Source organism: Coregonus clupeaformis, chromosome 24, assembly GCF_020615455.1.
Source record: "Coregonus clupeaformis isolate EN_2021a chromosome 24, ASM2061545v1, whole genome shotgun sequence".
In the NCBI taxonomy this organism is placed as follows: Eukaryota; Metazoa; Chordata; class Actinopteri; order Salmoniformes; family Salmonidae; genus Coregonus; species Coregonus clupeaformis.
The window spans coordinates 54,520,622-54,532,782 of record NC_059215.1 but is presented as its reverse complement, the minus strand read 5'-3'; the positions used below and the strand labels follow the sequence as shown (position 1 = coordinate 54,532,782).

General features: G+C 47.6%; 1 protein-coding gene across 1 annotated transcript in view; it reads right to left on the bottom strand.

Annotated features, from left to right (window-relative positions):
- The window catches only part of LOC121537871 (vasopressin V2 receptor-like), a 41,948-nt gene that overhangs the window by 14,089 nt on the left and 15,698 nt on the right, over positions 1-12,161 (bottom strand). The window contains exons 3-5 of the mRNA XM_041845496.2: positions 10,137-10,525; positions 9,371-9,616; positions 382-528 (exon numbers count right to left, since the gene is read on the bottom strand). Coding sequence (XP_041701430.1) covers positions 382-528; positions 9,371-9,616; positions 10,137-10,523 — 780 coding nt within the window. The 5' untranslated portion in view covers positions 10,524-10,525. The remainder of the gene's footprint in view (positions 1-381; positions 529-9,370; positions 9,617-10,136; positions 10,526-12,161) is intronic.

The following is a 12,161-nucleotide window of genomic DNA, read 5'->3' as shown; positions in this document are numbered from 1 at the left end:
CCCCTCACCAGCCTCCTCTGATATAGTGCACTATATAAGGAATAGGGTGCCATTTGGGACACAGTTTAAGACGCGATAATGAAACAAGAGGGCTGCTGGTCTCTGATCCCAGGTACGAACAACTGCCGTTGTGCCGTTAACAAGGAACCCTCCAGGAGCATTGCACCGCGGCTGACGCTGCGCGTCCTAATGTGTGTGTGTATATATGTGTCTGGGGGTCTTGGGAAAAAGGCAAAGGACGGATTTCTATTCTTGGTTTGTTCTGTCATCACACTGTGTTGTGTACTTGTTGTCGTACCTGGCAGACAATGATGATTAAGGCTGGCAGTGTGTGTGTGTATGTGTGTGTGCATGTGTCTGTTTTTAAGTAGTACACAGTACCTGGCAGATGGTGATGATTAGTGCTGGCAGTAAGAACACTGCTATGGTCATCCAGGTGACGTAGGCCTTGAGCCCCCACGGCTCAGCGAAGTGACCCCAGCACTCAAACTCTCCTGGAGAAACCTCAGACCTCCAGAAGATGAAGAACTGAGGGAGGGAGAGGGAGAGGGAGAGGGAGAGGGAGAGGGAGAGGGAGAGGGAGAGGGAGAGGGAGAGGGAGAGGGAAGAAGGGAGGAGGGAGAGGGAGGAGGGAGAGGGAGGAGGGAGAAGGGAGAGGGAGAAGGAGGGAGAGGGAGAAGGATGGAGAGGGAGGAGAGGGAGAAGGGAGAAGGGAGAAGGGAGAAGGGAGAAGGGAGAAGGGAGAAGGGAGAAGGGAGAAGGGAGAAGGGAGAAGGGAGAAGGGAGAGGGAGAAGGAGGGAGAGGGAGAGGGAGAAGGAGGAGAGGGAGGAGAGGGAGAAGGGAGAGGGAGAAGGGAGAAGGGAGAGGGAGAGGGAGAAGGGAGAAGGGAGAGGGAGGAGAGGGAGAAGGGAGAGGGAGAAGGGAGAGGGAGAAGGAGGGAGAAGGGAGAAAGGAGAGGGAGAGGGAGAAGGAGGGAGAGGGAGAAGGAAGAAGGGAGAGGGAGGAGAGGGAGAAGGGAGAGGGAGAAGGGAGAGGGAGAAGGGAAAAGGGAGAAGGAAGAAGGGAGAAGGAGAGGGAGAGGGAGAAGGAGGGAGAGGGAGAAGGAAGAAGGGAGAGGGAGGAGAGGGAGAAGGGAGAGGGAGAAGGGAGAAGGGAGAGGGAGAAGGAGGGAGAGGGAGAAGGAAGAAGGGAGAGGGAGAGGGAGGGAGAGGGAGAAGGAAGAAGGGAGAGGGAGGAGAGGGAGAAGGGAGAGGGAGAAGGGAGAAGGGAGAGGGAGAGGGAGAAGGAAGAAGGGAGAGGGAGAGGGAGGAGAGGGAGAAGGGAGAGGGAGAAGGGAGAGGGAGAAGGGAGAAGGGAGAAGGGAGAAGGGAGAAGGGAGAAGGGAGAAGGGAGAAGGGAGAAGGTGGGAGGATGGAAGGAGGGAGGGATAGATGGAGAGGAGGGAGGAGGGAGGAGGGAGGGGTGAGAGAGTCAAAACAAAACAAATGTCCTTCACAACTAACAAAACAGGAGACCACAATGTCTAGGAAATTTCCACTGAACTCATGATACAAAAATTACGCCTAAAAGGGGAACATCTTGAATTTGACTTTAGGCCCTGTAGTCTGGGCAGAAATGTCCCATTGAGACTTTTATTTAACCTTTATGTTAACAGGGAGTCATGATGAGATCAAGGTCTCTTTCACAGATCAGCCCTGTATATCCATCAATGCACATCAAACACATCAATATACACTACACACATCAATATACACAACAATATACAGTACACATCAATATTCACATAAATATACAAAAAAGCAAAAGACAATGAGCTAGCATGTCATCTATATTGGTGCACACCTGATGTAGGCTATACTGAGGTACTACCTGATGTAGCCTATACTGAGGTACTACCTGATGTAGGCTATACTGAGGTACTACCTGATGTAGGCTATACTGAGGTACTACCTGATGTAGCCTATACTGAGGTACTACCTGATGTAGGCTATACTGAGGTACTACCTGATGTAGCCTATACTGAGGTACTACCTGATGTAGGCTATACTGAGGTACTACCTGATGTAGGCTATACTGAGGTACTACCTGATGTAGGCTATACTGAGGTACTACCTGATGTAGGCTATACTGAGGTACTACCTGATGTAGGCTATACTGAGGTACTACCTGAGTATAGCCTACATCAGGTAGTACCTCAGTTATGTATGCTCAAGTTCAGTTTTTTTGTCTTATTTCTTGTTTGTTTCACAATAAAAAACATTTTGCATCTTCAAAGTGGTAGGCATGTTGTCAATACTTTGTAGAACCACCGTTTGCAGCAATTACAGCTGCAAGTCGCTTGGGGTATGTCTCTATAAGCTTGGCACATCTAGCCACTGGGATGTTAGCCCATTCTTCAAGGCAAAACTGCTCCAGCTCCTTCAAGTTGGATGGGTTCCGCTGGTGTACAGCAATCTTTAAGTCATGCCACAGATTCTCAATTGGATTGAGGTCTGGGCTTTGACTAGGCCATTCCAAGACATTTAAATGTTTCCTCTTAAACCACTCAAGTGTTGCTTTAGCAGTATGCTTAGGGTCATTGTCCTGCTGGAAGGTAAACCTCTGTCCAAGTCTCAAATCTCTGGAAGACTGAAACAGGTTTCCCTCAAGAATTTCCCTGTATTAAGCACCATCCATCATTCCTTCAATTCTGACCAGTTTCCCAGTCCCTGCCGATGAAAACCATCCCCACAGCATGATGCTGCCACCACCATGCTTCACTGTGGGGATGGTGTTCTCGGGGTGACGAGAGGTGTTGGCTTTGCGCCAGACATAGTGTTTTCCTTGATGGCCAAAAAGCTCAATTTTAGTCTCATCTGACCAGAGTACCTTCTTCCATATGTTTGGGGAGTCTCCCACATGCCTTTTGGCAAACACCAAACGTGTTTGCTTATTTTTTTCTTTAAGCAATGGCTTTTTTCTGGCCACTCTTCCGTAAAGCCCAGCGCTGTGGAGTGTACGGCTTAAAGTGGTCCTATGGACAGATACTCCAATCTCCGCTGTGAAGCTTTGCAGCTCCTTCAGGGTTATCTTTGGTCTCTTTGTTGCCTCTCTGATTAATGCCCTCCTTGCCTGGTCCGTGAGTTTTAGTGGTCGGCCCTCTCTTGGCAGGTTTGTTGTGGTGCCATATTCTTTCAATTTTTTAAATAATGGATTTAATGGTGCTCCGTGGGATGTTCAAAGTTTCGGATATTTTTTCATAACCCAAACCTGATCTGTACTTCTCCACAACTTTGTCCCTGACCTGTTTGGATAGCTCCTTGGTCTTCATGGTGCCGCTTGCTTGGTGGTGCCCCTTGCTTAGTGGTGTTGCAGACTCTGTGGCCTTTCAGAACAGGTGTATATATACTGAGATCCTGTGACACTTAGATTGCACACAGATGGACTTTATTTAACTAATTATGTGACTTCTGAAGGTAATTGGCTGCACCAGACCTTATTTAGGGGCTTCATAGCAAAGGGGGTGAATACATATGCACGCACCACTTTTCCATTATTTATTTTTTAGAACTTTTTGAAACAAGTTCTTTTTTTTCATTTCACTTCACCAATTTTGACTATTTTGTGTATTACATGAATCCAAATAAAAATCAATTTAAATTACAGGTTGCAATGCAACTAAATAGGAAAAACGCCAAGGTGGATGAATACTTTTGCAAGGCACTGTACTACCTGAGGTAGCTTATACTGAAGGACTACCTGAGGTAGCTTATACTGAAGTACTACCTGAGGTAGCTTATACTGAAGTACTACCTGAGGTAGCTTATACTGAAGTACTACCTGAGGTAGCCTACAGTATACTGAACAGCAGGGCCAGTGTCCCTACCTCCATCTTGTTCTGAAGGCAGCTCTACCTCCATCTTGTTCTGAGGGCAGCTCTACCTCCATCTTGTTCTGAGGGCAGCTCTACCTCCATCTTGTTCTGAGGGCAGCTCTACCTCCATCTTGTTCTGAGGACAGCTCTACCTCCATCTTGTTCTGAGGGCAGCTCTACCTCCATCTTGTTCTGAGGGCAGCTCTACCTCCATCTTGTTCTGAGGGCAGCTCTACCTCCATCTTGTTCTGAGGGCAGCTCTACCGCCATCTTGTTCTGAGGGCAGCTCTACCTCCATCTTGTTCTGAGGGCAGCTCTACCTCCATCTTGTTCTGAGGGCAGCTCTACCTCCATCTTGTTCTGAGGGCAGCTCTACCTCCATCTTGTTCTGAGGGCAGCTCTACCTCCATCTTGTTCTGAGGGCAGCTCTACCTCCATCTTGTTCTGAGGGCAGCTCTACCGCCATCTTGTTCTGAGGGCAGCTCTACCTCCATCTTGTTCTGAGGGCAGCTCTACCTCCATCTTGTTCTGAGGGCAGCTCTACCTCCATCTTGTTCTGAGGGCAGCTCTACCTCCATCTTGTTCTGAGGGCAGCTCTACCTCCATCTTGTTCTGAGGGCAGCTCTACCTCCATCTTGTTCTGAGGGCAGCTCTACCTCCATCTTGTTCTGAGGGCAGCTCTACCTCCATCTTGTTCTGAGGGCAGCTCTACCTCCATCTTGTTCTGAGGGCAGCTCTACCTCCATCTTGTTCTGAGGGCAGCTCTACCTCCATCTTGTTCTGAGGGCAGCCCTACCTCCATCTTGTTCTGAGGGCAGCTCTACCTCCATCTTGTTCTGAGGGCAGCTCTACCTCCATCTTGTTCTGAGGGCAGCTCTACCTCCATCTTGTTCTGAGGGCAGCTCTACCGCCATCTTGTTCTGAGGGCAGCTCTACCTCCATCTTGTTCTGAGGGCAGCTCTACCTCCATCTTGTTCTGAGGGCAGCTCTACCGCCATCTTGTTCTGAGGGCAGCTCTACCTCCATCTTGTTCTGAGGGCAGCTCTACCTCCATCTTGTTCTGAGGCCAGCTCTACCTCCATCTTGTTCTGAGGGCAGCTCTACCTCCATCTTGTTCTGAGGGCAGCTCTACCTCCATCTTGTTCTGAGGGCAGCTCTACCTCCATCTTGTTCTGAGGGCAGCTCTACCTCCATCTTGTTCTGAGGGCAGCTCTACCGCCATCTTGTTCTGAGGGCAGCTCTACCTCCATCTTGTTCTGAGGGCAGCTCTACCTTCATCTTGTTCTGAGGGCACGGCGCTGCTGCCAGACCCTGAGCTCACCTGCGTGAATTGTTTGTTTGTTTATAGTTATATCGCTCAATATCGCTCAATTTTGTTTCATTTTGTCTAAGTCCAAGTGTGTCGCAAGTTTCAAAGTGGATTTTACATTGCATGTGTGAACCTGTTCATCCTGATTGCTGTAATATGCTACAAAATGTACAATCACTACCAGAGGTTGTATGTAGTCAGTGAGTAAATCAACCACCATCACCTACTCCCGTGAGTTTCTACTCTCTTTCAGAGATAAAGCTCACACTCTCCAAAACAGCATTGCTTTGCCTGATGGTTGTTCTAGAAAGTCAAAAAGGGAAACTATGAAGAAGCGAGGCTCAACAGGTGTTGTCAGGAACAGACAGACTACGTAGGCGGGGAAGCCATCACCCGCTCCCGGTGATCACCCTGTCAAATGTGCGGTTGCTAAATGATAATCACTCCAGAGAACGCGTTTCCATTGCTTCAGAGTCCAATGGCGGCCAGCAGTTCTTGTTGATGTTGCTTCCAGAATTTTCTTTACGGGCTACGAGCTTCAGCACTCGGCGGTCCCGTTCTGTGAGCTTGTGTGGCCTATCACTTCGCGGCTGAGCCGTTGTTGCTCCTAGACGTTTCCACTTCACAATAACAGCACTTACAGTTGATCGGGGAAGCACTACCAGGGCAGAAATTTGATGAACTGACCACGTTGAAAGTCATTGAGCTCTTCAGTAAGGCCATTCTACTGCCAATGTTTGTTTATGGAGATTGCGTGGCTGTGTGCTCAATTTTATACACCTGTCAGCAACAGGTGTGGCTGAAATAGCTGACTAATTTGAAGGGGTGTCCACATGCTTTTGTGTATATAGTGTATGTGCTTGGACCTAACAATAAGGAAGCTGCTGCCAGTATTACAGACCGTTTCAATGCTGCGCTTTCACGATCGGCTGACCAGACAGTATTTGAGCTTGGGGATTTTAATACGCTCTCACCTCCCCACTCTGCAACAGTACGTCACCTGTCCGACTCGCTCAACACGCATTGTGGACCAGTGTTATGGCAACGTAGAGGACACATACAAGGCAGTGTGCATTTGAGAGCACCCATCGGGAAATCAGACCATAAAGTTATGCATCTCCTATCGAGATACAGGCAGCAGGTGAAAAACCTGTAGAGAAATCCACTCAGGTATGGAAAGAGGAGAGCAGGGAGGAGCTCAAGGACTGCTTTGACGTCACAGACTGGTGCAGGGATCCCCATGAGTTGACAGACAGCATCACATCATACATCCAGTTCTGGGAGTATACTGTCATTAACACAAAAACTGTCCGAGTATTTCCCCAAAACAAGCCCTGGGTGTCTAAGGAATTGAAAATGTGCCTAAATGAAAATAAGTTTGCTTCCCTGAAAGTAGATACTGATGCTGTAAACAAGAAAGAAAAGGAATTCAGGTCAAAAATGTGGAAAGCTAAAAAAAGGATGAAGTGGAGCAGAGGTTCTGTACAGGCAATCCAAGACAAGCATGATGGGAAGAGAGAACAATCACATTGCAGACTGTACATCCTTTGTAAATGACCTTAAAGTAGATTTGACGTTGATTTTAAAGACGAATGTCAACAAATATGTGACAGCATCCCCAATTCCGCTCCTGTCCAGATACTAGAGAACAAGGTGGCCTCATGCCTGTCACATATCAAGCCACACAAACCACCGGGCCCAGGCACACTACGGGGCAAAGTACTGAAGGTCTGCGCCGAGAACCTATAATGGAGTCTTCACACGACTGTTTCAACTCCTGCTGAGCACCCTGCACAGTGCCAAACTCCTGGAAGGTGCCGACCATTGTACCGGTGCCTAAGAAGCCAAGGACCAAATCAACAAATGGCTTTTGACCTGTGGCCTTCATGCCCCTTTTGGCCAAATGCATGGGAAGGGTTGTCAGTAAGCACCTTACCCTGTCCATAGCAGATCAACTGGACCCGTTACAGTTTGCCTGTAAGGCACAGAGGAGGACTGAGGATGCTACCCTGACCTTGGTGAACATGGTGACTAGTCACATTCAACATGCTAAATCATATGCACACATTTTATTATTGATTTTAGTTCAGCTTTCAATACAATGCAAATACACACACTGCTGAAATGATTACTGGACCAGAATGTCAACGGAGGCCTCGCATGTTGGATTAAGGACTTTTTAACTGACTGCCCACAGAGGGTCCTCAGGAATGGGGCCCTCTCTGATGAACTGACCCTGAACACAGGGGCGCACCAGGGGTGTGTCCTTTCACCGTTGTTGTTCTCTATCTACACTAATGAGATGAAGATCCAAGGAAACAATGTGAACCTTTTCAAGTACGCGGATGACATGGCTCTGGTGGGACTATTTTTTAAAGATGCTACGTCAGATGGGGACAGCTATTTTAAACAAGCCAACAACCTTCAAAAATGGTGCCGGTCAAGTGCCCTCCACATCAATGTGGACAAGACAACAGAGCTGATCATCAATGGCAACAACCTCCCAATGTCCCAACCACTCTCTCTGAACGACCAACCAGTGGAGGTGTTTGAGTGTTTCAAAGACCTAGGGACACAAATTGATGACAAGCTGAGCTTCACAGAGAATGCAGACCTTTTTTTTTAAAGCAAGCCAGCACCTGTTTCTAATCAGGAAATTGAAGGGGTTTGGGGTCAACCAGGATGTTCTAGAGAGGGTGTACAGCAGCTTGGTGGAGAGCATCCTCATGTTCAATATGACAGTCTGATATGGTAATCTGAGCGTGAGGAGCAAAAGCAAACCTACCAGAATAGTAAACACAGCCAGCAAAGTAATTGGTCGACCACAGGCACAGTTGAGCAGTCTGTTCCACAAGGCAACCAAAAACAAGGCACTGGCTGTCGTTGGCGACCCCTCCCACCCTCTACCCCCTCAATCCGTAAGGCTTCCCTCTGGCCGGCACTTCAGGCCAAGTGATGTTGCTTGTGCTGTAGGACTACTAAATGCAACGTAAATTGTATCGGTATATGTACTTATCTATCCAGTGCAGTTGAAGCAGTGGTCAGTTGTGAGTGAATGTATCAATGTCCTCTATGTTTTTAGTGTATGCAACATGATGGACTGACTAGTTTAAATGTGTGTGATGTGAGAATGTATGTGTATGTGATTATTTTAATGTAAGGTGATGTCAAAGAAACATCCTGGATGGACAATAAAGTTGTATTCTATTCTATTTATTCTATCTTGGTCTGAGGGCAGCTGTATCTCCATCTTGTTCTGAGGGCAGCTCTACCTCCATCTTGTTCTGAGGGCAGCTCTACCTCCATCTTGTTCTGAGGGAAGCTCTACCTCCATCTTGTTCTGAGGGCAGCTCTACCTCCATCTTGTTCTGAGGGCAGCTCTACCTCCATCTTGTTCTGAGGGCAGCTCTACCTCCATCTTGTTCCGAGGGCAGCTCTACCTCCATCTTGTTCCGAGGGCAGCTCTACCTCCATCTTGTTCCGAGGGCAGCTCTACCTCCATCTTGTTCCGAGGGCAGCTCTACCTCCATCTTGTTCCGAGGGCAGCTCTACCTCCATCTTGTTCTGAGGGCAGCTCTACCTCCATCTTGTTCTGAGGGCAGCTCTACCTCGAGGTTTGTTGGGTGAAGTAAACGGTAAGTGGGCAGAGGCTGTCATGTTAGGGTTAGGGTTGTGGTTGAGGCTAGGGTTAGGGTTGAGCTGGGATGTGGACATGAAGCTAGGGTTAGGGTTGAAGCTAGGGTTAGGGTTGAGCTGGGATGTGGATATGAAGCTAGGGTTAGGGTTGAGGCTAAGGTTAGGGTTGAGCTGGGATGTGGACATGAAGCTAGGGTTAGGGTTGAGGGTTAGGGTTGAGCTGGGATGTGGACATGAAGCTAGGGTTAGGGTTGAGGTTAGGGTTGAGCTGGGATGTGGACATGAAGCTAGGGTTAGGGTTGAGGCTAAGGTTAGGGTTGAGCTGGGATGTGGACATGAAGCTAGGGTTAGGGTTGAGGCTAAGGTTAGGGTTGAGCTGGGATGTGGACATGAAGCTAGGGTTAGGGTTGAGCTGGGATGTGGACATGAAGCTAGGGTTAGGTTTAGTGTCCCATACAGTACCTACCTGTGGTTAGGAGAACAGTAGGGCCAGGCCCCAGGCCGTCATGATAGGGTAAGGGTCGGGGTTAGGGTCAGGATTAGGGTCAGAAGGCAGTGATAGTGTTCCTACCTGTGGTATGGAGAGCAGTATGGCCAGGCCCCAGGCCGTCATGATAGGGGTGTTCCAGCGTGACACGGACCCACCACGGTAGGCCTGCAGTGGGCAACAGATGGCATAGTGCCGATCTACCGTCATGGCAACGATCATATAGGAGGACGCAAACATCCCTACGATCTGCAGGTACTTTACTGAGCGACACAGAAAATCCGGCCCCTGGAACCTTTCTGTGATGTCCCACACCAGCTGGGGAAGCACCTGAGGGACGGACAGGAAACAGGAGGATATTAAACTTGGCTATGTTAGATACTAGCATACTACTTAGAATCCATGAATCAATCCATGATGCTAGTGTGGACATAGAAACAGAGTAGACTAGCTCCTAAAGCAATGGAATAAAAATAATATTTATTTGAATGCTCAGGCCATTTCCATTGTGTTTTGAGAACTGCGCCCAGTCCACCACACAATGGTGGGCGAGTGTGTGCTTACTTGACAGGTCCACACTCAATACATAAGGGTGCCAGTATGTCAGCGCATTAGAGGGGTTGGGAATAGTTGACTCATTCATACTGTTGTAATCAAAGCCATTAGTAAACATGCTAGAGGGGTCACCCTAGCTTGCTGCACCATACAGTATGTCATCATTACATAGATCACTCATAGGCTACTGATGTTGATTACAGTACACCAATGTGGTGCCTAGCAACCAGAACAGGGTTGGGATCAATCTCAAGAAAACTGGAGTCGACTCCATACTCTGAGGTGTCAGTCTCACCTGGAACAGTGCCACCACCAGGTCAGCCAGACACAGGTTGACCATGAACAGGTGCATGGGAGCGTTTTGTTTCCTCCTGCGGAGCAGCACCCACAGTACAAAGCCGTTTCCCAGGGTAGTCAGGGCCAGCACCAGGCCCAGCACCCCTATCTCGGCCCGGGCCAGGCCCAGATCCCTCACCCTGGGCTGGGGTAAGGCATGGGGCGTGGTGGTTGAGGTGTTCTCTGGGATAATCCCGTAGAAGGACCCCACCCCTCCATGAGAACTGTTGAGGGACGTGAAGTCGAAGAAGAGGGAGGAAGTGAGGTTGTTTCTTCCTGCCGTCGCGGACGTCAGAGAGGAGTGGCCTAATCCATCCCAAACTGTTTTCTCTGAGATACTTTCCATGCCTGCATAATAACAAAAACAAAACAACAGAAACCTTAGAAAAATTATAATGATACAATCTCCTCCTGAGTTTGTTTGGGGGAGAGAGAGGGCACAGAGGGCCTGCGGAAATAACCTAGTGCTGTATCCCAGCCCTTTTCTCTACCGGAGCATGCAAGTCACAAGCTTACCCTGTTTGTTTGCGATTAAATCAACTTTGCGGCTAAGATTTGATAATAAACCATTGGTTTGTTAGTTTGGGATAATCCCATTTTTATTAAATGATCTTCAATTGCCCCCCAATTTGTTGGACAGACGAGTTGTCTTACTATCCCCATCCCTTCCTATGTCTTAGCACTCTCTCTGTCCAAACATCTTGTCAATACTTCTGGCATCTTTCTTTGACTCTTCCAGGGTCAATATAACAGGAACAAACTGTGTGATTTGGGGAAAAGAGCTGCATGCTTCTAGCAAGGAAATAGAAGAGACAGAGAGAGAGAGAGATAGACAGATAGACTGAGAAAGAGAGAGAAAGAGAGTGTGTGTTTGAGAGAGAGAGAGAGAGAGAGAGAGAGAGAGAGAGAGAGAGAGAGAGAGAGAGAGAGAGAGAGAGAGAGAGAGAGAGAGAGAGAGAGAGAGACATGGAAAGTGGTGTTGGGGGAAAAACATACAACATTATAAAATCCATGTACACAAGCAACAAATGTGCGGTTAAAATTGGCAACCAAGAATTCACAAAATGGGACAAACACCAAATTGAGACTCTGCATGCAGAATTCTGCAAAAATATCCTCAATGTACAACGAAAAACACAAAATAATGCATGCAGAGCAGAATTAGACGGATACCCGCTAATGATCAAAATCCAGAAAAGAGCCTTTAAAATCTATAACCACTTAAAAGGAAGCGATTCCCAAACCTTCCATAACAAAGCCATCACCTACAGAGAGATGAACTAGGAGAAGTCCCCTAAGCAAGCTGGTCCTGGGGCTCTGTTCACAAACACAAACAGACCCCACAGAGCCCCAGGACAACAACACAATTAGACCCAACCAAATCATGAGAAAACAAAAAGAGAATTACTTGACACATTGGAAAGAATTAACAAAAAAACAGAGCAAACTAGAATGCTATTTGGCCCTAAACAGAGAGTACACAGTGGCAGAATACCTGACCACTGTGACTGACCCACACTTAAGGAAAGCTTTGACTATGTACAGACTCAGTGAGCATAGCCTTGCTATTGAGAAAGGCCGCCATAGGCAGACCTGGCTCTCAGGAGAAGACAGGCTATGTGCACACTGCCCACAAAATGAGGTGGAAACTGAGCAGCACTTCCTAACCTCCTGCCAAATGAATGACAATATTAGAGACACATATTTCCCTCAGATTACACAGATCCACAAAGAATTCGAAAACAAACCCAATTTGGATAAACTCCGTTATCTACTGGGTGAAAAACCACAGTGTGCCATCACAGCAGCAAGATTTGTGACCTGTTGCCACAAGAAAAGGGCAACCAGTGAAGAACTAACACTGTTGTAAATACAACCCATATTTATGTTTATTTATTTTCCCATTTGTACTTTAACTGTTTGCACATTGTTACAACACTGTATATGGACATAATATGACATTTGAAATGTCTTTATTCTTTTG